The sequence below is a fragment of the Ochotona princeps genome, chromosome 32, assembly GCF_030435755.1.
Source record: "Ochotona princeps isolate mOchPri1 chromosome 32, mOchPri1.hap1, whole genome shotgun sequence".
NCBI lineage: Eukaryota > Metazoa > Chordata > Mammalia > Lagomorpha > Ochotonidae > Ochotona > Ochotona princeps.
The window spans coordinates 5,133,633-5,158,643 of NC_080863.1; the positions used below are offsets into that span (position 1 = coordinate 5,133,633).

Sequence of the window (25,011 nt, forward strand, 5' to 3'; positions counted from 1 at the left end):
TATGAAACTCAGAACTGGACATTGTAAGTGCACGTTACCGAACCCAAATAGCTGAAATGACCTGGGTTACTTGCAAATAATAAAAAGGGATCTTCAGTGGGAATCCATCAAAATGTTTCTGACTTTTATTAATCATTTACAAAACTAACTTTTTTGTCTACAATAACTTTGGTCTCCTGAAGACACTGAGCCTTTGACCGTACACCTAGTTAAAGGCCAAAGTGACTGTGCGAAAGAGCAACATCTCTGTGCATCTTAATACAAACAGAAACACAAACATTAGAGCACCACATATTTAATGTCAGAATCTGAATTCAAGTACAAGAATTAACACATGATTTTAACATTTAAAAACTGTTAACATCTTATTAAATAGTGAATATCAAACTTTAAATACATTAACAGCAAAATTGTAATTTATTTCTGTAACAAATAGTTACTAACCAAAACATTTCCAGTTAGTTACAAGGACCACAATGCTAGGCTGTGTTCTCTTGAGTACTGCACAGAGTCTGCACCTTAATCTTTTGTCTCCTTAATTCCTTCTACATAATAGCTAGATCTTCCTGGTACAGAACTGCTCTAACCTCCAGCACGGGGAGTGATCCTTGGTAATCAAATCCGGTGTAATTATTGTTTTCCAGCGCCACAGTATGTGTGTAGTACTATCCAGCAAAGGTACCTTGCCAGAAATTAAAACATAAGCCACTGTGGGTTCCACTGCCCACTTAGAAATTAGAAGAAAATTCCAAAAGTTTAAAAATAATAGTAGCTTGCTGTGCCTTTATCAAAAGAATCCACTGAATAATTCTTTAAACGTTGCACATCTTAAATATTACAATTCCGGTTTTCTGAATTATAGCTGATGTTTACACGTTGAATACTTATTATCTTTGTAAAATCACATGGGCAAACCCAATTCTAAAATAAGACAGTATTTTAGTTTGCACGCTTTACACAGAGATTTTCATATGCATGTCTACAATATTTTCTTCAGAAGAACGAGGCCTGATTGGAGACGAACAGTCGCTGTCCAACATGGCTGCCATTAGCAAGTGAGACTGTTGGTGACAAGGGATAGCTCGGATAAGAGTGAGGCCTTGCGGTGCAGGGAAGCAGGCCGGGAGCCCCCGACGAGAGGGCAGCACTAACGGGGGAGAGACTACTGACTGAGCTGCGACGGGAAGTGTAGTCTGTGAACAGATACAGGAGCGATTATGGGACACGTCTTTATGGACAGATATTTAATTCAAAGGCACAAAGCATTCAAACTAAAATCACACTTTAACGTAACACCCAAACCTTCAAAATACTGACGCTATCTCCTGGTGGGAGAATACTTCAGCATTCACTGCGTGGCGAATTCTGAGAGTTTAGTCAGTGTTATGCTTCCTTCCCGTGTGTACTGCTTAGCGATCTCACTAGTGAATTCTGATCTATTATTTTGATTACAGAAAAAGAACCGCTGATCACTCCTGCTCCTCAAAGAAGCTGCTTTCTTTAAATTTGGTACTGACACTAAGGGGTAGTCCATGAAGAAGTGGCAAAAATCAGCGAATTCATATTTGCTTCTTTCTGTTTTGAAAATGTTAGACATTAAACCAGCAAAAACATTTGCCCCTGGACTGCAGAAAACATTTGGTGTAAACTAACTGCCTAATATTTCATTATTTAAATACTAACATAAGCAAAGATGTAGCTCAAAATATCAAGTTAACATTAGATTCCTATTGATATCACAAAACAGTAAAATGTATCATCTCCATAAAATGAACTTCAAGAAACCATTATCAACTTATAGCATAGAGAAATATCCAACAATTATACCAAATTACTTTAAAAATTGTATTTCAGATATTACTATTTCACAACAAACATTCATCTAATGCAGCAATAATTTTCTGCTTCATTAATTGGAATTTGAGATACATGTCAGTGTGTAAAGACCAAATCTGAAAATCCTACACTTTCCAAAAACTCAACTATGTTTCTCTGATGTAGAATAAGCGAAGAATATAATAATGAGTATTAAATGATTAAGTTTTAGCGCTTCTGGGGATAGAAGAAAAGAAATTAGGTCATCTAATCTACAGTTGAAGTTTGGTTTGATTTTCTTTCTTCTGTAAGTGAGGCCTAAAACACCTGAGCAGTAACTTAATGTTGTCATGGACCTAACATTTAGCCAACAGGAATGAGACCAACGGCAGAATAAGCTCAAGCAACATCAGAAAGGACCTAGTTAAGAAAAAAAATGAAAGAATCAGTTAAAACCAGGCTTCATTTCTAACACTGAAAAGCTCACTTAAAATAATTTAATAACCTTTTCATTTTTATCAGTGGTACCATAAAACCAGTAAGGAAGCTTGTTTCATGCACACATCAACTTTGTTAAAGTGTCCAGTTAAAACCATTTCCGGCTTTTACAGTTGGACAATAGGCTACTTTGACACCAGGCGCTCTTCTAACACAGGCCAGGGGATGACACAAGTGCTACTGCTCTGAAAAGATGCACTTTGCACACTGCTTCAAGGGACACAGCACTAGCAGGAAGCTGAAACCGTCATGCTTCCGGGTAGTCCCAGGAACTAGCTAGAAGGAATTCCTTTGCTTAGCACAAGCATCATGCACGATCAATTCCTTATTATCCATATGTACTTAGGATAAAACTAAGCTCTTTACACTTTCTTGTAATTACTGAGTTAGAACAGAAGACTTCTGCCAGTGCAACAGGATACTTTTTCAAAAACAAATGTTCGCTCGACTTGACATCTAACATCTACTCATTTGAGAGGCCACGCAGCTTGCTCCTGGCATGTCCAGACAGATGTCTTCAGAAATGTCAGGAAGTCAGATTTTTAACAAAATTAAAAGATTGACTTTGAACTTAGTTCACGTAGGATAAGGAAAAACAAAATTCTAACACTGTAAGAATAGGATGCATGTAATTAGATGGTCAAAAAAGTTCAGAAGTATTTCAAAACTGAATGTTAGCACTTAAACTAATATAAATGCATTCAAGGAAACATTAACCAAACTAGGTCATATGCACTAAAACTCCCGCCAGTGGAATAAATCTACAAGTAGAATCATGGTATCTCCACATCAAACATGTCAGTTATGTATGAAATGAAATGAAAAACAGAAATCTTCATCAATTTTTAACAAATGATACATGAGCGAATGAACCATCATTCCTAGCATATGCTTTCTTCCCGACATCCACCCGAGCTCTTCAATTCCATGGGTTCTGCCTCAGAAAGGCTCTGAACTGCTCTAGTTCCCTCTTAAGGAATGACTAACAATTTCAGAATTTAAGTTTTACACAAAGTGTTAATCCAGCTGTCTTGGCAGTTTAAAAATTGAAGCATAATTTACCTGCAATAAAATGATTGTTTCCTATTGTTTTTCTGAGTTTTAATAATTTTATAAATCCCGGCAACCCACATCCAAACCGCAGGACACACCAGTCCAGATGACTGGTCATCCCTTTCAGATCAGCCTTTCTTTTGGAGCCAACTACCACCACCCACCATCGCCATGGAGCCAACTATCACCCACCATCGCCATGGAGCCAACCACCACCACCATCGCCATGGAGTCAACCACCACCCACCACCGCCATGGAGCCAACCACCACCACCATCGCCATGGAGCCAACTACCACCCACCATCGCCATGGAATAGCTTTTCCTACGCTTGACTTTCATAGAATGAATTTTTAAGATTTAAAAAAAATGTTTAGCTGTCCTCTCTCAATATAATTTGGAACGTTTTTTCATATTTTTCGCATTATTTTGGTTTCTCCTTTTCATTATTTTTCTGTTGTATAATTATCCTCAAATCTGTTTACCTAGTAACGAATATCTGAATTGTAAAGTTTGACTATTCTAATATTAGCAACATTCTGACACAAATATATTCTGGTTACACACCTTCATCTATTTTGGGAAAAGACTTGGAAATGGGACTCTGAATGGTATTTATACATAACATAAAAATTTCACTAAAAACAAGAAAGCCCTGAAATAGGTTAAAAACCAACAATTAAAAACTGTAATACTTCAGAGGCCAATTTTAATACACAAAGTAAAAAGAAAAAAAAATTGCAGAGGACCCTATGCAAAACAATAGGTGCCCATTTATACTGAAATGAAGGCTTGGTGTCTTTCTTGCAAAAAAACAAGGAGATAGGGGTTAAGACCTAAGCTCAGGGCATCCACACCGTGTCACAATTCCTGAGTTCAAGTCCACCCTCGTGCAGACACACACTCCAGGAGCAGCTGGTGACAGCTGAAGTCGTGCGCCCCTGGCATCCTTACTGAAGACTTTGCTTCAACCTGGCCAAACCCTGGCTATTACTGCCTTTTTTTAAATGAACTGGCAAAAGGGAGATCCCTCTCTGTTTCTCAGCCTTTAAATATACAAAAAAAAAAAAGCTAAGGAGACAAAAAATCCTCTACAGAACTACCTTTGTGTTAAGAGATGGCGATATCAAACTTTCTACTGCTAGCTTCTGGAAAGAGCAACTGCACATCGTCACACCAGGGGCAAACTGATCGCTGGAGCACAGCCATTCAGGCTTCAGGACAGGTCACAATTCCAGCTCTCAGGGCAAAAATGAAGAATTTGGAAAACAGTCCTCTGAGGGCAACACACTTCCAACAGGCCACTCACACGGGCAGATCCCAGTCCTAGCTGCCCCACCTTCACTCCAGCTCTCTGGTAACAGCCTGGACCAAGTGCCTGGGTCACTGTCGCCCAGGTGAGACCCCAATCTGCTGCCACTTGAGGAGTGAACCAGTGGTGGGTAGGTGGAAGATCTCTCCCGTTCTCTCTAATGCTGCCTTTCAAATTACCCAATTATTTTTAAAAAGCGCTGCTCGCCTCAAGTGTCATCTCAATCAGTAAACGTTTATGTATTAGTACTTGAATTTTATCAAGTTGTAAAGGCAGTTTTTACACCAAGAATCAGCTCTCTAAACTTACAAGAAACACGTTTGATTTTCATAAGTATGGTTTGAGGAACTGATCTGAATTTTTATAACAGTTATTTTAAGTACTGTTACTATTTCATGAACTATGAGGAAATTGAGGCACAAAAGATGAAGTAACACTCGTAACCTCCAAACCAGCACATGGATTACTTCTTTCTGAGTGAAAACTATAAAGAGAAGTTTGCATGGTAATAATATTTATGTAAATGACAAAGCCATCTTTGCCTCCTATTAAAAGTTGTTTTTTCCTATACCTCACTCAGAAAAAAAAGAAAAAAACCGTGAGTCCCAGTAAATGTAACTGCTCTAAGCTGCCCCACTGAAATTTAAGCTAACACAACTGAAATTACCAATCCTGTTTGTAGAAAACAAATTCACAAATATGAGGTACTCTACATATAATGCCCTCCCTCCATCTGTGTCTAATTTACAATAATGTTTACCATCTTGGTGGTTCAATGTACACTTGCATGTTAAAGGTTTGAGAAGACCTGAAACATGGAAAACAACTTTCATTTACAAAATTTTGCAGTCTATAATTAACACAGTTGTGATAATAATCCTTAAAAATTTTCACTATGCAATTTTACCTATTTCTCTACAGCCAGAAAAAGACTGACTTGCTTTTGCAATCAAATATATCTTTAATTTCCCTAAGAGACTTTCTCCTACCTGTTTATTTTCTCCAAATCCTTCTACACAGGTCCAGGCTGAAGAGACTCTGTTCCCTGTCTGTAAGCAGTGAAGACAGAAAAGAGTTGAGTCTTTGCATTGGTGTTATCCCTACTGTGGAAAGGCATGGAATCCTTGAGAACTTTACTTAGAACCTTTTGGTCAGTAAAACAGAAAACAACAGAGAAAATGAAATAAGTAGCAACGATTATCATTTCTAAAGTTCTGTAAAGATGAATAAAGAAAAAATATTTCGGTATTTAAATGAATATTTTCAGCTTGAGAATTTCTCTTCCTAAACAAAAAAAGAAAATTTTAGTTGGTGTTTCCAACTAACACACATCATGAATTTTAAAAAAGAGTTTCTAAACAAATGCCACTGCAACCTGCGCCAGGCAGTCGAGCAGCCAGGCAGAGCCAGGGCACAGGAGTGCTGCACACGGGGCAGGCGCCTCGCATGCAACTTGAGAGCTAGCACACCACACCGTCACCAACGGGTTCCCTCTTCACAGATAATATTAGCAACACGTCCAATAAAAATATTTAAAGATAGAAATAAAACCATCTGTCTGAAAGTACTTGGAATAACATGACAAACTAGAGGCCGTGATGTCACACAGGAAAGCCAGAGGAAGTGTGTTTCTCTCTCAGGAGATGCATGTGCCCGAAGGGCCTGACACACTTGGACGAATGACGGTCAGGGAAGGTGACAGTGACGATTTCTCACACCTGGAGGACACGCACTAGAGCTGACGGCCACCGCGAGGCACGACTCAGACCCAGAGCAAAAGCCCACCAGCACTCACAGCTTCAGTCTTCTCTGCTCGCACCTGAATGAAAACATCGCCATTCCGTGCTAACCTTTCTGAAGTCAAAATACTTTCCGAATCAACACCTTTGATTCAGAAAATCAAAATGCTCACCTTCAATTTATCTCATAATTTTCTTCATATAACAAATTGAGCATTTAATAAAAAGCAGTCATACAAGAAAAGAGTATAACATAAAATCAACAAACTACAGTCAATAGTGACATCTACAGAGCATTTAAATAAAGTTTCAGAACTAGGTGTGAAAATAACTATGTCGAAATTGCTTAAGGAAGTAGAATGTCAAAAGTTCAAAAACAAACAAAAATATGCTCATATTTTAGAGGGAGGGATTCTGCGGTTCCGCCAGGAGTCAGCGATCATCTGCTATTCCAAGTCACACAGCTTGCCAACAGCTAACGTCACAAGGTCTGCATTCTGATTCTAGTATTCATTACTCTGGTGGAGTTGCCTCTCTTACAACTGCTTGATATCATTTATGGACCACTGAGACAATGATAAGTATGAATAATACTACAAGGTAATTTAAAGGGTGTTCAGAAAAATGAGTAAACTTTGAGAGGAATATAAGTATATTTTCTTGGGACTGTGCCCTCTCAGAGGGCCCAACACACATAGTTGAGTTAGTGGAATTCTGACGGCTCCTTTTGGCCACAGGTAGAAAACTCAATATGTAAATAAACTGACATGAGTGCGTACTTTTCATTTATCTAGTCAAAATCAAAGAAAATTCCATCATTTCTGTTCTTTACAAATATTAATCTGAAGTAATATTACCGAAATTAGTTCTGTAACTAAACCTGGAAAGAACACAGCTGAGTGACAGGGTGAGCATCTCTTATCCGACAGTGGAGATCAGTGTGTCAGTTAACTGGAAAATTCAGAATATTCACCCACATAATGAAGCGTTTTATGGACAGTACCCGAGTCTAAAGACAGATCCGTTGTGTCTCATGGATACCTTATCCACAATCTCACACAGAACTCTCAGTGCACCTGGACTTGGACTAGGACGTGCCATGTGAGGACACGCTGTGCAACTCCGCCCTTGCGGGTCCATGCTGACGCTCAAAAGCGTTCGAGTTTGGAGCATTTCAAGTTCCAGATTTTTGGATGAAGGATGCGCAATCTGTACTTACAATAAAATACCCATTGCAACCGCATAACCATTATTTCTTAAAATTGTTTCTTAAATAAGAGAGCTAGTCAGTTTCTCTACCTTAAAGCAATCAATTGGCAAATTTTTGAAATCTCAAATTCTATGATAGATTTTACATTTCTGCCTATCCATCTGGAAATAATAACTCACAAGAAAAAAAGCACCAACTATTTTTCAGATGAAAACTTACACAAATATCTTCACTTTGTTGTCCTTTTCATAGCTATTGTATTTCTTATTTTTACTTTTAAAATACTGAAGCGTGAAGAGTTCAATCAGCATACATCGGTTTAACAACTTTTAATATTTTCATAATTTTCAAAAAAGGTATAGGTGATAGCCAAAAAATCTAGTCTAAATTACACTAAGGGGATATCATAGTATCATTTTTAAGGTATTTATAAAAGCTCCTCAACAACTACAAAAAAATGAAAGAATTTAATGATGCGTGTCATTTCAAAGTCAAACAGGAGTATAAAAAGCAATAAACAAGTTGGCCATAAATCAATATTCGGGAAAAGAAAGAACAGAACATATTAAAACATAAACATTAACTCATAAAACAACTCGCACAAATTAGAATGGATTCATTTATGAAAAAAAAAAAACAGGAGAAAAGCAATTACAACTCACATGGTTGTGAATTAAAAAACAAAAAGTACTTCCAAGTCTTAAACACAGCATTAATAAAATTTCAACGAATCTGCTGAAATCCCCAACCCCCACCCAGCACTGCCTTTCTGACAGCCCACGTCACTCTTGCACAGGGAGATCAGCCTGTCTACCCACAACACCTCAAGTCTACAACTCAGACGGGGCAGATCTGCACCTTCCCTTCCACCGAGACAACAGACTGCGTTTCTGCCTTCTTCACCTCACTGTGACTCCTTGAAGAAAATTTTTAAAAAAGAAAACAACATTTCATTTGCCTTTGCCTTCCAAATGCTTAGGAAATGAATTCAGCACGCAAAGGGATTCAGAAGATCTGCTCTTCAACTACATTTTATCAGTGGCGGTTAGGACAGTGTACAAAATCAGCTGAAATTAAATCCACAGGACAAGTCAACTTAGCAACAAAGATAGTTCTCGTCTAGTATTAAAAGCTTTAAATAATCAAAGCAGTAGGAAAAACTACCACTTGGATCAGCACTACACAAACGGGCAAACAAAAACAGATGCCCTGCCTACCACTGCCTGTTAAATTATTTAACAATATGAATTATCGGCACACGAAACCACATCCCCCTTTACTAGGTATTCTCCGGAACCATGCTCTTCAAAACCCTAAGTTCTCAGGCCTTTATCTCCTTGATTTTGCTTCTTCCACTGCCATGTAGCAACAACGCAAGGCAAAAATTCAAACCGAAGTCAAAATCCAGGGACTGTCTGTAGGATGACTCACCTTGGGAGCCAGCTCCATTACTAATAGACATAAAACTACAGAATAGAAAATGCCAATGCGTGTTCAATCCTGGCAACGTGAGCACACTTACAATACTGACCAGGCCGTCAGTAACACTCCACTGGTGCCCACTAGCTGATCTCTATCCAGTGAATTCCTACAAGCCCACCACCCACAGGGAAGAAGCCAAGCCAGAACACTACCACAGCAATACTCAGCCTCTCCCAACCCTTCCCTAGAACAACTTAAAACCTCCTGGATCTCCAGTGCTACTGTTACTGTAAAACCTCTGCTGCTCTAACCAGACTCCCAAGCTCTGACTCTAGCCGCCAGCAATGCCGTCCCTCAGCTGCCTCTGACTTACCAAGCTTCGTTGTATTTCTAGTCATGCAGAAGGACTCCGCTGTTGCAAGGCCTAAGCAAGGATGTAGGCCCTGCACACTCTACCCTGTAAGTCCTAGGAGTTAGTCTAGTTTTGTTTATATCTGAATTTTCTTGTATTTTAATAGCCTTTCTCTGATGGTAAACAGAAGAAACTAAAGAAATACTAGAACGACAAGCGTTCATTTTTTTTAAATGCTGAACCGTAAGAAACCACTAATCTCCAAATAACTTTATTTGGAACATAAAATAGCACCACAACCAAAATGTGTAAATATGCTAGGAAAAAAAAAGGAAAAAAGGAAGAGAGAGGGAGAAAAGGCAAGAGAAAGAGGAATAGAGGGGGAGAGGGAGCGAAAAAAGCGAGAAAAAAGCTAATATAACTGTAAAAAAAAGGGGGGAGAGAAAATACCAAGATGCCGCAATGGATTTTCCTTTAAAACTTCTAATATCAAGGCAGATATCTGGCCTGTCAGTTCAGAAGTCCATTGGATGCTCAAGTCTCCCAGAAGCACCCCTGGGGCTCCGGGCCTCCGCGGGCAGAGTCCCCCAGCACCGCCAGGGCCCCGGGCCTCCGCGGGCAGAGTCCCCCAGCACCGCCAGGGCCCCGGGCCTCCGCGGGCAGAGTCCCCCAGCACCGCCAGGGCCCCGGACCCCAGGCCGCGGGCAGAGTCCCCCAGCACCGCCAGGGCCCTGGACCCCGCTGCGGGCAGAGTCCCCCAGCACCGCCAGGGCCCCGGACCCCGCCGCGGGCAGAGTCCCCCAGCAACTGGGAGCTGTTCTCTCCTGCTTTCTCTGCCTCTCAAAGAAGCAAACATTGCTGTTTTTTTAAGAGAAAAAAATGCCTACTATTTAGTTAGTATATTTTGTTTCTTTACATAAAAAGCAGATTTATTTATTTATCTATATTGGAAAGGCAGATCTATAGAGAGGAGAGACAGACAAAAGATCTTCTGTCCGATGGTTCACTCCCCAAATGGCTGTAACTGCTGGAGCTGAGCCTATCCGAGGCCAAGAACCAGGAATTTCTTCTGGGTCTCCCACACAGGTGCAGGGTCCCAAGGCCTTGGGCTGTCCTCTACTGCTTTCCCAGGCCACAAGCAGGGAGCTGGATGGAAGTGGAGCAGCCAGGACATGAACAGGCACCCATATGGGATCCAGGCACTTTAAGAGGGAGGATTAGCCAGTTGAGCCATTGCATTGACTCAGTTAACATATTTTGATATGTACAAAGCCATTCTCAGCCATGCTTCAAATGACATAGGGAAAACTTCCTTTTTTAAAAGATGAAATTACAAATAAAGTGGTCATAATGTCTCCTAATGATGCTTTTTGTCTTTCAAGAGTAATAACAATAAATTTCCAGACTGGTGACCACAGGCTGAATCTAAACATGATCCAGCTCAAAACTTTCCGATTGGGTCAACTCTGTCTCTGATTCCAAACACCCATTGTGTCAACTTCACCAAAGAGGAACAGGCACTCAAACTGATTTAAATAACAAGTCCTGATTTACGCAGAAGTTTTATTTCAAATCAAAGTCATTGTAAAAATAAAACAGGATTATGTATTCTATAGTACATCAAAACCGAAATTATCCCTAGGTAAATTACAGTTGAAAGCTTAATGTAGATCATATAAATGCAAATTTCAAAAATGTTTAATAACATGGATTTATAAAATTGAAATAAAAATTTGCTACGTACCATTCATATTGAATTCAAAATAAACTAATGCACAAATAATCTATAATATTTCCTAATTTAATATATTACAGGATTATTTCAAAATTTTTTTAACTTACCCAAATGAAGGAGTGTAAACTGGGCTGCCAGTTCCTTGGCATCTTCTAACGTAGTGCACAGTTTGTCCGGCATGAAGTAACTCTGGGATCCATTTGCAATAGTAGGAATAACTATTTTATAAACCAAGAGTACTTTCCCATCTTGACTTGTTGTTGAATATAAATAATATTCTGGAGGTGCCCAATTATTTTTGTTGCAGTAATAATCCAAATGCATTACTGCAGAATTGAAATGATTGGATTTTAAAGAATACATACTAATTGGGGTCAGCTTTGTTCCGGGAAAAAAAGGGTAAGTGCACCTTTCCATTTCTGGGGGGCTCGGGCTGTGCTGCCCGTTGAGACGGGCAGGAAGAGCTGGCGGCTTGCCTAGAGTTTTGGGGTGGCTCTCTTCTTTGTTGGCAAACACAATCAGGTTTTCGGAATTGGGGCTAATCTGACCATTCAGATGTTGTCTCCAAGTGTTCTCCTTATTCACTGGTTTTGCCAGGGTCACCTCGATACTTGCCCCATCGATGCATTTCCCATTCATAACGGACATGGCGGCCACAGCATCTTCTCGATTGAAAAAATGAACAAACGCATAATCTCTGAGCTTCTTAACTCGCTCAACGGCACCAGGCTTGAATTTATTGAATTCCGCTTTAATTGTTTCTTCTGTAGTTGAGATCATTAAATTTCTTACATAAAGAACTTTGACTCTCTGCATGGTCTCCTCATCAACCTCTTTCTCTGGGTCAGCCCAGTCCACCTGAACGGTGTGGCCCCACAGCTGGAATGTTCCTGCAAAGAAACGGTAACTTGAAGAGATGTCAAGCAAAGAAAAAATCCTAGCAATGCCAAGTCAAAGCACTTTTCCAAAGAAAAAAATAACTCAAATTCTTCTCAATATATATAGGTAAGCATGCTTCCTACTCACATAAAAGTTCTTATTAACAAACAAACCTAACCGGAATTTGTGGTGGTGTTTACCACTCAAAAGACCTTTGTTAGAAGAACTAAGTTTTCCCCACTGGATCTTTACCAAACAAGGATTAACAGTCCACTTGAAGCATATAAACCCAGCACAGGATCATAAATATGAATCATTCTCACAGAAACAATTTGCTGTTTCAGGCTCGTGTGATCTACTTCCTTACATTGTTTTCATGCCTTTTGGGAATATATTTTAATAATTCTGACCTATTATTCAGTGTCTCTTGTCCTTGGAAAAGCAACTTCTAAAATGTGATTTTACCTGGAATCAGTTTTCTTCGAGCCATAGCAGCCGCTCTGTGAGACTCATATTCAACAAATGCAAAACCACGATTTTTGGTCTTATCAGTTGCACTTGGATAGACAATGACATCTACAACTCCTTCTGTAACTTTCTTCATTTCATCCAAAATTTCTTCTTTTTTCTTTTCCTTGGGAATAGCTCCAATAAATAATCTGCAATTATCCAAACTTACACACACACCAATAAACTTCCCCGGTCGGATTTCATAATTATTAAGAATTCTAATGGCTAACTGGGCTTCTTCTTTTGTAGTGTACATCACAAAAGCATAACCTCGATTTTCACCACTAAATTCCATCATAAGTCTAAATTCATATATCTTCCCAGCTCTCTCAAATACAGGAACCAATTCATCTTCATACATGTCACGAGGTATTTTTCCTACAAAAACTTCACAGCCTCTAGGTGGAGGTGGACCTTCCCAACCTGAAACACAAACACAAACCAAGCATAAAACTTCACCATTCAATCATTTATTCATTCAACAAATTTTCAGTGGCCCTCCTAAGCACCATGCGCTCTTCTGTGTGTCAGGCATATAATAGTGACCAAAACAAAGCTCTTTGTCTCGTAAACCTACTATTCAGTGGGGAAGGGAGGCAGTTTGTGAGTGCTAAGTGCTAACAAGAAAAATCAAAACTGCACAGGAGTGCTATTTGCAACAGGTAAATCTCTGGCACATGAAGCTGAAGCAGAAACCCGAATTCTGAGGGAATGAGCCAGGAAGATTTATCAGGACAAGGGCAGTTAGAGAAGAAAAAGTAAAAACTTTGTATGTTACATCAACACGGAGTATGTCTAGACAGCTGAAGGATGTACTTGAGGAAGAAAGTGATGTAGCCATCAAGGTAACTACGAGCCAGAATTGTACTTTAATAGTTACAAAGGTATTTGGAGAGTTTTCAGGAAAGGAATCTATCAGCTGTTGATAGAAAGGCAAGCCTTGTGTGTTAAGTGCTCATCTGCTTGTATCTGATGTATTACTATTAAAGCTATTCTTCAACTCGATGCTATTTCAAATTCCTCTCCAAAAGACTTCCCCTTCCATATCTGGGAACCCCTGCCCTAATCTCATATTCTTTCTGAAACAACCCAATTTATTTCCCAACTGCTTCTTAAATCAAAAGTAAGGTGAAGGAGGGATAGATACTATAGTGCTGCAAATTAAGCTGCCACCTGGGACCCTGCCATTACATATGAGCACTGGTTCATATCTCACCTGCTTCACTTCCAGTGAGGCTCTGTTAATGCACGTGGGAAAGCGGCAGCCCAACCACATGTACCCTGTGCTACCCCAGGAAGGCCCAGAAGGGGTCTCTTTCCTGCTCTCCCCACTGCCTAGCTCTGCCTTTCAAAGAGTCTTAAAAAAAAAAAAAAAAAAAAAAAAAAGCAGGGTTGAAAAAAACTTAAGGATGTATATAAAATTCATAAAATTTATAATCTAACTCTTCCCCTTCCAAAGAGAAAATCAATTGATGAAGTCTTAAAGTAGTTAAAATAGGACAGGGGGCAAATCATCCGGGATACTTTTGGAGATATACACCTAATCTAAAGAATATATTAAAGACTGAATTTAAAAATACTGATTAAGCATCTAACAGGTGCCATTCAAAATAGGCCCAGGTTGTTCCCAGACCTAATTGCCAGCAGATATTGGCAAAAAGAGCTCCACCAGCAGCCAGGTGGGAGGGAAGTTCACCGGGAACTTGGGAGGTAAGCCCAGACATAGAACTGCAGGTATTGCCAATTTGTTTCATCCGATCACAAGCAGAAGCAAGAGTGGCAGAGCCCAAGCGGTTGGGTTGGTAACAGATTGGATTTCATGGCCCAGACCCCCACCAGTGCCACATCAGGTACAATTCTGAGAACTGTGGCAAAGGCTCTTCGAGGGCAGGGGAGCACTCATTTCTGGCTCAATGCATTGCACTAATCCCTCAAGGAAAACAATACCCACTTGGCATCCCACGGAAGGCACAACACATCATAATCAAACTCTCTTCGGTTGAACTAAAGGAAAAGATCCTTAAATATGCATGTGAAAAAATATCAATTAACTTATAAAGGAACCCCAATCACTGCTGACCTCTCAGAGGAAACTCTAAGGCCAGAAAAGAACCGAGTGACATTCTAGATCCTAAAAGGCAAAGTTGTCAGCACTGAGTAACTCACTCGGCAAAGTTATCCTCTGTCTGAAATGAAAGAAAATACCTTCACAGCAAACAAAAGGACACCACATAATGAGAAGGGATACATTCAGCAAGACAAAATTAGCATAATAAATGTATATACACTAAATGTCGGGGCACCTAGCTACATGCAAAAAACATTAATGGAATTTAAATAGACTCCAACACAAAAATACAGTAATACTGGGGACTCTTGCATCTATGTTCATCCGGGTTATTGTTCTATGGTTCTTCTTTTTAAGAGTTTCAATTGAATTTATTTTAAAAGCAGAGGGATGAATCAGCCCACCATATCTAAGACTCCCGCCACTTCTGCAGCAGTAGTTATTAGCATTTTATTAGGCAGAGAGCAGCCATCACATTTTGTGAGATGGGCAACTGGGATTACAGTGGGTGAGATCAGACGTGTGCACACTGTCAAGCTGAGAGCAAGCAGCTGCAAAGCCAGGTAAGGTTTGGAATGGGCCACCTGCGAAGATGCAGCTTCCCAACCACAGTGCAGGGCATAGGAGCATCAGGCCCGGCATTCCCTCAGAGCACTGGACCTTGGGTAAAGGTGCCGACAGCCACCAGGGAACATGCTCTAGGGGAGGATTCCAGACAGCTCCCGGAGGCTCTGAGGACCCGCAGAGCCGGAAGTCTGGGGAGGGGAGCAGCGGGAGCAGCTTCCCTATAGTTCTTTGTTGTGTCTCTCTCTGGCTTTGCTATTAACGTAATGTGGGTTTCATAGAGAGTTTGGAAAGATTAACTCCCTTCTTATTGTTAAATGTGTCTCGACAATAGAATGGTGGTCTTCCTACCACTGTCCATACGTACAATGTCCTGACACCCTTAAATACTAAACAGCAGAATGCTGGACGGTGAGTGTTGTTAAAGGCCCTCACTACTGTAACAGTGGAAACAGAAGGGAGCAGTGGGGCAGTGAGGAGGGTGGCTGGGAAACCTCTGAGCCTAGGGAACTGTATCACGAACAATAAATTTTAAAAAGAGCATAAACACACGCTCACCTGGAGGAGGCCCACCGAATTTCCTCTGCCCGTTTTCTTGGACCATGTTGTACCCAGTCTTTTCCATCAGCTCCAGCAGCGCTGCTTCGTTCTGAGTACCAGTTCGAACTTTACTACATCCGTTTGTTCCATCGGTATTTTCTTCGTTCATGGTTGCAGTTCCTAAAACAAAGTTCAACAACAGTGTTTACAAGTTACTACCTCTAATGCCACGATTCTGTGAAGCAGTCCTCTTGAGTTGCAAGACACCAAGCAGAGTTGTGGCTCTCACGTCTGCCTCACAGTACTCCCCCAAACCCCCAAAAGCACAGACTCTTAATGCTGCTGACCATTACGGAGTACCGTTAGGAGACCTTCGCTACAGTAAAGGAAGGCAAAAGCAAACAAAGGACTAAGAATCACAAGACAGAGCCATTAAAATGAAAGCCAAAGAAAAATAGAATATAAAGCCACCAATGAACACAAGATTACCGTCTATCTCCTGATCTGAGGTTTACATAATTCTATAATACAAGCAAACAGGATTTTTCTGTAACTTTCACTTGCCAGATACATGCAGTCTAATGGCAATACCTCTAATGTTGTAATCCTCACACCCTTCCCCAGTGAGAAGAGCTCAAGCAGACACTTACATACACAGAAATTCCAGTCTCTGTTGCCACCTACTGAACGTCTCCAAAGCCCAGTGTTCATCCTAGCAGCGCCAGGAGCTGCTGAGGTTACCAACCAGCAGTAGCTTAAGAAACTTTCCTCAGCAGAGGGGCAGGAACTCCTGCCAAGGAGCCGAGCTCTCTGGTGACCACTATGTGCAATTCTAAATGTGGAGTTTGGGGGTTGCTGTTATGTATGATATGCTGGGTTAAACTTGCTGGTTAAAACAGGCAGCCCAAAACAGTGTGTTCATGGTGGGAGTCCTGGCCAAATGCCCAATTCATCTCCTTGCTAATGAGCCTATGGAGGCAGAAGATGGCCCAAGAGCTTGACCTTGGTACTCCTGGCTCCTGGCTTCAGCCCGGCCCAGACCTGGCTGTTTGCAACCACCTGGGGAACAAACCAACAAATGGAAGCTCTAAACCTCTTTCTACTTTTCAAATATATATATAAAACTGTAGTTTAATTTTTAAAATGATTTTACTACCATCTCTTCTAGGATTTTTCTCCTAAAGAGCACCTTTTTCCCCTCATTTAGTATTATGAATAAACACTAAATGTAAAAATTCACACTGCAGAGTATATACTAGGAAAGCTATTTGCTTTCCAATAGAATCTTCCTAATTGTAAATAAAAACCAACTCACTATTGCCACCAAGTTTTAAAAGTGTAGTATTTTGAGCCACAATACCTCAATTTAAGACCTTCTAGCTATGTAACCTTGAGAAATGCATTCAATTTCTTTTTAGAATAACATTTTCATTTAAAAATAGGAGTTCCAATGTAAGTTTATCACAGGATGCTGCCAAGATTCAATGAAAACATGTAAAGGCTTGTTCCCATTTCATAAGGATGAAAGGCCAGTTTTGATAACCACCAGTCAGCAATGCTTACTCATGTTTCACGCACCCCCTCTGGCACAGGCAGCATGTCTTTTCAGAAACATGCTCGTTTTCTCCAAGGCGGGCACACCCCGAGTCCAGCAGTGGGTATCTGCATCCCCTCCGTGGATTCTCTGGTGGGAGTGGCAGTGAAAAAAACCGCCTGGACAACAGAAACTGTCACTGAGTTACCCAAGAGCTCCACATAAACCACAGTGGCTCTGCAGACAACTGCCTTGGGTTCAATCCTTGCTTCTTACTTACTGACTTTGTAAATGTGAGGAAGTTATTTAGTCCCCCTGCACCTCCCTCCATTTCTCATATATAATTTGCAGGTAATACTAATACCTACTTCAAAGAGTTGTTATGAAGAACAAATCAGTTAATGAGTACAAAGCATCTATAAGACTCACTTTGCATGCTTAATACAAAAGTTTTAGTCAAACGCTAGTTTTTATGCATACATTGGAACCTCTGAAATCATTAAATACCTACAAAATAACTAACTGTAGTTTTAAATTAGAGATTTAAGTTTTTAAGAGTAACAGCTCCAAAGACTGATAGTAAATAGAATGACGATGGCAGGCAGCTCGCTCTGCTTCGTGGCTCTACTGTAAACGCCTGGACAATGTGCCCATTCCTTCCATCTCTACAGCGACTGGAAGAAAGTATCAACTTTTATTCAAAACTAGAGAAACCTAAGCACCAAACACACCCTTCCCTAAGCCTAGTACCCCAGCCAACTTTTTCTTTCTCACGCCAAGATTCATTTATCAAACTTCCTAACTACTGAAGACGGGATATTTACTAGGCACACTGAACTCAGTACATCACAAACTCGAGTCATTTACCTGATATCTCAACCAGTCCATCCATTCAATCAATGGATGGACAACAAACCTACCCCATTTCCTCCCAAGTTGTCAACAGGAACCTGAGGAGCATCCCCAGTTTGAGTCACAGCTCCTCACTCACAGAGACCTTTCCCGCAGATTTTGTCTAAGTAGTTCTTGAAATCAGCCTTTTCCTGCACATCCTTCCTACCGTCTGTGTTCTAGACCATTACTCCCGGACAGTGCTGCTCCCACTTGTACTTTGTACCCCTCAAAGAAAATCTATAATGATGTAAAGCTACTAGGAAATACGCTCGTTCTTATCTCAGGACGTCCACTTCAAATAAAAACTAAAGGAAAATAACTAACCTTTTAAAATATTAGAATCACGAAGGCTCTTGTAAAACACATAATCCTAACCCTCAAAAATATTAATAATTTTGTTCTATTAAGTAATTTAGAAGTCAAAATCAAACTAAAAAATATGAAAGAGGACAACTGTAATATATGTGACTAAAGAATAAGTTTTTCTTAAAATTAAAAAAAGCAATCAACGCTGTTCTTAAAAGTAGGTTCAGGTATCAGACTGCCCAAATCCAAATCCCACTTCTTGCCTTTCCTAAACTGTATAATTGGGCAGGCTATTTAACCTCTAAGTGCTCTATTTGTTTGTCTATAGTAAGTATTTAATCATAGTTTGCATATCACAGGGTAAAATGACCCCAAGAATGCACCTCAAAATGCTTCCTAGAGTCCTTTGCACATCAACACTATAAGTACACTTACTAATGTTAATATCTGACCAAACAGGAACAGGTGTGCTTTAGATTCTTCCCTTAGTAAAAATGCTTTCAGTGTTAGTTCTGTCGCTTAATGACTGAGGTGAATATATTAGAAGACTCTAAACATGATACTGGTAAAGGGACATGAGAGAGTATCTTTGGTGTTGAAAAGATCAAAGAGAGGGAGCAGGCAGAAGGCGGACAGCTTTTAACCTTCTCTGGAGATGGGCTTTTACAATGTAGCTTGACTGTTAAGGAAAAAAAAAAATTCCTGAGAATACTGTATGCGTGTTCTTCCAATATGAATACATTTTAAAATGAATTCTCAGGGCCCAGGTAGTATAGTTGGGTGGATATTCTGTGACATTACAAAACAGAGTGTTGTTTGGAGAATGCAGAATCAGTTACTTCTTAATGGTTACAGTAGGGCAGTTTTAAGGTATTTCCTAATTGTATATGAACAGATAGGTCCTAACTTGATTAGGTTTACAAATAAGAACAGTTAGTCCTGGAAAAGCAGGTAAGTTAGAATGGGACACGGGTAGGCAGAAGAACAGATGGGAGTGGGAACAACTGGCAGGCTGAATTCCCAAGGACGATGACTAAATACTGGCCAGGACAGAGTCGGGGCTGTTAACAACAGGCTTTTACATCACGCAGCTGCGCACAACAATAATGTGATCTCTCTGTGTGCTGGTAGACTTTCACATTTTGACCATCGATTTTAGCTAATCTCATACCTTGTACTTTTGGGTCAAATTTGAGTAATGTGACATCAGATTAAACAAGTAAAACAATAATTAGATTCCTGATGAAAATCTTAAAACCTCCCAACATAGGTAAAATACGTATGTTTAGTTCACTGTTAAAAATTAATATCTAAATTTAATTCCATATTAAATTAGCCATTGGTAACTCTAAAAGCACTACACTTCAAAAAATTTGAGCCAGAGAGCTATAATCAAATCTAAAGCAAGCATACAGTAACTTTTTACCACATTCTAAAACGCAAGTACTCCAGAGTCAATCTGAATTCTCTCCATGTCCGGGGAGGCAGGGCAGTCCTACCCAGGGTGAGAGAGCTGCCACACCGAGCCAGGCTTGCAGTTGGCTCCACTAGACCTGCACCACTTCCAGCGGGGGACACCCATTCCCAAGCGTCCTCCAGCGTCACTGCTTCCCTATTTAGCCAGAGAAGGAGGAGTCTTGAGCTGGAGAAAAACAACTAAGAACAGTTAATTAAAAGTTGTGCCATAGTTAACTCTCCCTTTCACGTCACAGTCCTAAACTGGGATGTTCAGTAATTCTTCTCTAGCTAGTTTAAAAAAAATAACTAACAACATTGGCAGGCATTTGGCGTACCAGTTCAGGTGTTTAGTGGAACCCAGGCCCACTTCGGAGTGCCCGGGGATCGATCCCTGGCTGCATGTCCTGCATGAGGCTGGGGACAGCACTGATGATGCTGGCACCCACAGGAGTGACCTGAACCGAGTGTCCTGTCCCCAGCCTGCGGCTCAGGCCAGCCACTGCAGGCAGCCGGGACGCGAGCCTGCAGGTGGGAGCTCATCTCTACCACTCGGCCTCCCTCTCTTTTCCTTTCTTCCCTTCTTTCCTTACCTCTCAAGTAAATACATTTTAAGAAACTAAGAGAAAAATATTAAGCTAAGAAACAACAGCAAGACAGCACAGCCAACACAGCCAACTACAAGACAGATGTTCAAGCAGTAATCTGAACACGTCTTTAGGCAGTAATTACATATTTGTTAATTTTCCTAATAGTTAAAAAAAATTGTAATTTTCAGACCTGTACTTTCAAAAACAGAAAACACTGATAAAAAATGAGAAGCATGCTACTAGCAAAATGTTAATGGAAATTAATCACTAGAGGAATTTGTTCCAACTGCACCTTAATTATTTTTAAAGCTTTGTCTTCCAAATTATTGTGAATCTTTCTGAAGTTGTGAAAGTAAACTTTATACAAAATTCTTACTGTGGATTTTAAAAACTACATGTAATATTGGGAATAATTTTAAGACACCAAAATATTTTTATAAAGATACATCAGTTCCTCGTGACATCGCTCAAGTTTCTCTGCATTAAGTTTCTCCTTTTTGAGAATGGTACACCAAGACCATGCTTCGCCAGGTCAATGGAGCACTTATCTTTTTTTTTTTTTTAGCAGCAATTCATTTAGGGCTAGACTGCGCTATAAAAATGTCTGAAAAATGAGAATTAATCAAAAGTGTACAGAACGTTACATCTAACATATTACCTCAAAAAAAATGGACTGGTTCAATTCTATTTTAAATCGTTTCTAGTGAAGGATGAGAAAACACTCCATAATAGAAATTAAATATTTAATACAAAAAAGTTTTAGTACTAGACAAGTGATAAGTCTACAGAGTAGTTTTAAATTTATAATGAGTCCAAAAATTGATTTAAACACAATTTGAATCTAATAATTATTTAACTATTCCTGTGAATACGAAATTCTATATGCTCTTTGCCTTCGGATGCAGACATATTCTTTTCTAAATCACATATTCACCCCCATCTTCCATTATTTGAAATGCCGCCCCTTTGCACACAGTGGTCACACTGGCATTCCTCATTCCCTGGCCTGGGCAACCCTCACCAGCCAAACTTTAAACAGGAAACTACCCAGCGTTCAATGGCAGATCTCGGCAACCTTCACACCAATTATTCTGAACTCTATCCACAAACCCCTCAAGCTGATATATCTAAGTTTCCTAATAACAAAAATAACATCATTAAACATAAGGCCTAATTCCAGTCTACAGGTTGGGTATATTCGCATTATGAATGGTTCCTGCCTCACGATATATTCAGAACTGCAGGTTTTATTTTAAGCATTGGTGTGTATTACAATCTTTGGCAATAACCTTTACGTCCCGAGATGAAAAGGACCTAGCGAATCAGACGCCGAGAGGCAGGCACCGACTGGGTCTGGAACCTGCAGCATCCTAACCATCTCTACGTCTACAAGGGACTGTAACTGCAAACCAACTTTTATAACTGTGTGTTTTAACTGTGTAACCCTGGCAACAGGCCCATCCTTACGCAGCCTACGGAGAGATTATCGGGTCTGAGGAGTGCCTGTCAAACTACCGAAGGTCTACAGGCGGCGAGGTCCACATGGGCGCCCGCAGGCTCCCACCACCAGAGCCACAGAGCTGTACTGGCACAGGGACACCCCGTTTATCAGTTCACTTCCACCCCAACATGGCCGGCTCCCTGCTCACAAAGCACCAAGTTAGGCCGGACTTGCACACCAAAGCCTCCCCGTGGAGGGTCTCTCTGCTAGGCTTCCACGGTAGGATTTTCCAATAATAACAACAACAATAATAATAATGAGAACAGTAACAACAGCCCCAGGGGCTTCATTACTAAGGTAAACAGAAATAAACAACAACAAAAATCTTTCCTCAGTATCCAAACTAACTTCACGGCCTGGCCTTCTCGGAGCGCCACTCCAGGGGCAGCAGCTCTGGGCTCTGGGCTCGCTCGCTCGCTCTCTCTCTCTCGCATGTGGCCACTCTGACACGTGTCCAAACGCGGGCTCCCCCCACCCCGAGCCCCCCCACCCCGAGCCCCGCACGGACAACCCAAGGGGAGAGACGTGACTGTCCCCAGTCTCACCCAGCCGTCGGGACGCCGCGAAAACTCCAGCGGGGGGACACGGAGGGACGCGGGGGGAAGCGAGGGACACGGAAGGACGCGGGGGACACGAGGGACGCGGGGGACACGAGGGACGCGGGAAAGCGAGGGACACGGAAGGACGCGGGGGACACGGGAAAGCGAGGGACGCGGGAAAGCGAGGGACGCGGGAAAGCGAGGGACACGGAAGGACGCGGGGGACACGAGGGACGCGGGAAAGCGAGGGACGCGGGAAAGCGAGGGACGCGGGAAAGCGAGGGACACGGAAGGACGCGGGGGACACGAGGGACGCGGGAAAGCGAGGGACGCGGGAAAGCGAGGGACGCGGGAAAGCGAGGGACACGGAAGGACGCGGGGGACACGAGGGACGCGGGAAAGCGAGGGACACGGAAGGACGTGGAGGACGTGGGGGACGTGGAGGACGTGAGAGACGCGAGGGACGCGAGGGAGGCGCGGGCGGAGCCAGCCCCACGGCCCAGACCTGCAGCGGACCAATGTCAGGGAAGGAGCCGGAAGGTGACGGGGTGAACGGAAATCGGACGCCCGAGAGGGCAGGACGCCGCGGGCGGAAGGAGCGGTCCCCACCCGGCGGGCGGGCGAGCTCAGACGACCCCCGGCTCGGGGCTGTGCTGCTTGGGGGGCCAGCCGCCCGCCGGCCGCTCGACGACGGGACGCCCGTCGCAGACACCGCCCCCCGCCCGGGCGTGGGGCGCCCGCCACGTCCGGGGACGTGACAGGTGGAGTGGGAACAGGGAGGACTTGGGCCTGAGAGGAAGGGGGGAGGGGGCGCTCCGGCCGTTAGTGGAATATTCGGCGGTCATCCCGAAGCATTCCCCCATCATCCTCCACCTCACCCCTTTCGGGTCTTCCGAGGTTGGTCCTAAAGCCTGGGGACCAACGACCACAAACGGCCGCCGCCGCCGCCGTTTCGGGGGACCAGTGGGTCAGGGCGGGTGGGGGGCGGGGAGCCCACAGGCGGGAGCTCGCGGCCGGCCGTCCGTCCTCGCGCGTCGGGCCTGCTCGTGGCGGGCGGCCCGGGCGGCCCCACGCGGATGGCCGCCCCGACCTATCAGGGGCCGGCCCGGGGAGGATGGACAGCACAGTGGGCGGGACCAAGGTTTAAATATGGAGAAAGAGGCGGGCACGGACCTTTGACTGACAGGCTCCCTGGCCAGTGCGAGGCCACACATCCTGAGCCTGTTTTTGCAAGGCGTGGGTTCCCCTTTGGCCGCCGCATCCAGCCCCTCTTGAGTTTTATGAACATAAACTATAATTTGAATCTCTGTAAGGGGGGGGAATTCCTCCTGAGCTTAGTATTATCCACAACTTATTCATCAGTCTATTCCTTAAAATATTATCAAAAGTTGTATCTTTACATAAAACATTTTGAGTAGCGTTCAACCTTATTTCCTGAGGTTCCTAGGAAAAGAAGTATAAGATACTTTTCCCGATAAAAGTTACTTTTCATGACTAGACTAAGATGTGTTCTGTTTAGCAGCTTTATGGGAAGAGGTGATCCGGATAAGTAAGCAGACAGACGCACGCGATGAGGGAGAGTTGTGTGACTGCAAAGACGCCGAGAGGGAACGCGCCTGTTGATGGAGAGGTGAGCCCTGCAACCCGAGAAGGGGAACTAACTGAGGGACAAAGATTATCCCAACGCAAACAAGCGGAAGTACCAAAAGGGACTGGGAATGCAGTTGGCTGAAGGCATCTGGATTCATACAAAATGCAAGCTTTTTTTTTTTTACTATTTAGAAACCATTTTTCTTGTATGTTCTGTAAAATACAAACCTCCAGAAGGGAGGGCAGGCAGTGGGGAAGTCCTCGGTCAGGGTTTAATGGTGCTCCTGGGGAGGCAGCTGAGTGAGCTCAGGACCTCAGGCCTCCAGGCACTGTGAGACCCACACTGAGTTCTTAGCTCTGGGCTCGGTCCTGACGGCTTGAGGCTTCCGGTTTGGTGAGAGCTCTCTGTCTCTTTTACCTCTGCTTTTCAAACATGTCAAAAGAAAGATACATAAAATGTTCACATCAATCCATAAACTGAGTAGGGAGGGAGAGACTTTTTCTCCCTCTGAAAGATCTGGGCTTCACTCACAATGTAAAACACAAGTGCATACGCTGTGCCTGTCTGCAATGAAGCGCGGTTAAACCTTTGGAAGACTCGAGTTCTGAGGGCAAGCGTCAGATAAGGTGAGGGTGTGGCACGGGTGAGGAGCGCAGGTCTGACTCCTGGAAGCTGTGCCTTGGCCGGAGGCACAGGACCCGGGAAGGGAAATGGCTCAGGCGCCCTAAGGTCTACAGTCCAAACGATTGTTTTCCGAATGTGTAGAACAGCATGAATAAGAGTGAAAATGTTGCACAGCTTTTTTTCCTTCTTATTTACCAGCATTAACAAATAATTCAATATATTTTGCAGTTTATATCCGCAGAAAGGCTCTCTGATAATGCACCTGGAATGTAGCAGAGGAC

At 42.4% G+C, this 25,011-nt stretch overlaps 1 protein-coding gene across 5 annotated transcripts; it reads right to left on the bottom strand.

Annotated features, from left to right (window-relative positions):
* Window positions 1-283: 283 nt before the first annotated feature.
* On the bottom strand, window positions 284-23,557 carry RBM46 (RNA binding motif protein 46). 5 transcript variants are annotated; one of them, XM_004591395.2, is made up of 6 exons: window positions 23,394-23,556; window positions 15,715-15,876; window positions 12,480-12,947; window positions 11,243-12,025; window positions 5,667-5,726; window positions 1,364-2,235 (listed from the first exon to the last, which is right to left on the bottom strand). In XM_004591395.2, the coding sequence occupies exons 2-5, from the start codon at window positions 15,863-15,865 to the stop codon at window positions 5,671-5,673; spliced, it is 1,458 nt and encodes a 485-aa protein (XP_004591452.1). In that variant the 5' UTR covers window positions 15,866-15,876; window positions 23,394-23,556; the 3' UTR covers window positions 1,364-2,235; window positions 5,667-5,670. The 5 variants fall into 5 exon arrangements, with proteins under 5 accessions (XP_004591451.2, XP_058513451.1, XP_004591452.1 ...); XM_004591394.2 differs by lacking the exons at window positions 1,364-2,235; window positions 5,667-5,726 and adding an exon at window positions 284-1,193 and having other exon boundaries at window positions 23,394-23,557; XM_058657468.1 differs by lacking the exons at window positions 1,364-2,235; window positions 5,667-5,726 and adding an exon at window positions 401-1,061 and having other exon boundaries at window positions 23,394-23,557.
* Window positions 23,558-25,011: the final 1,454 nt, after the last annotated feature.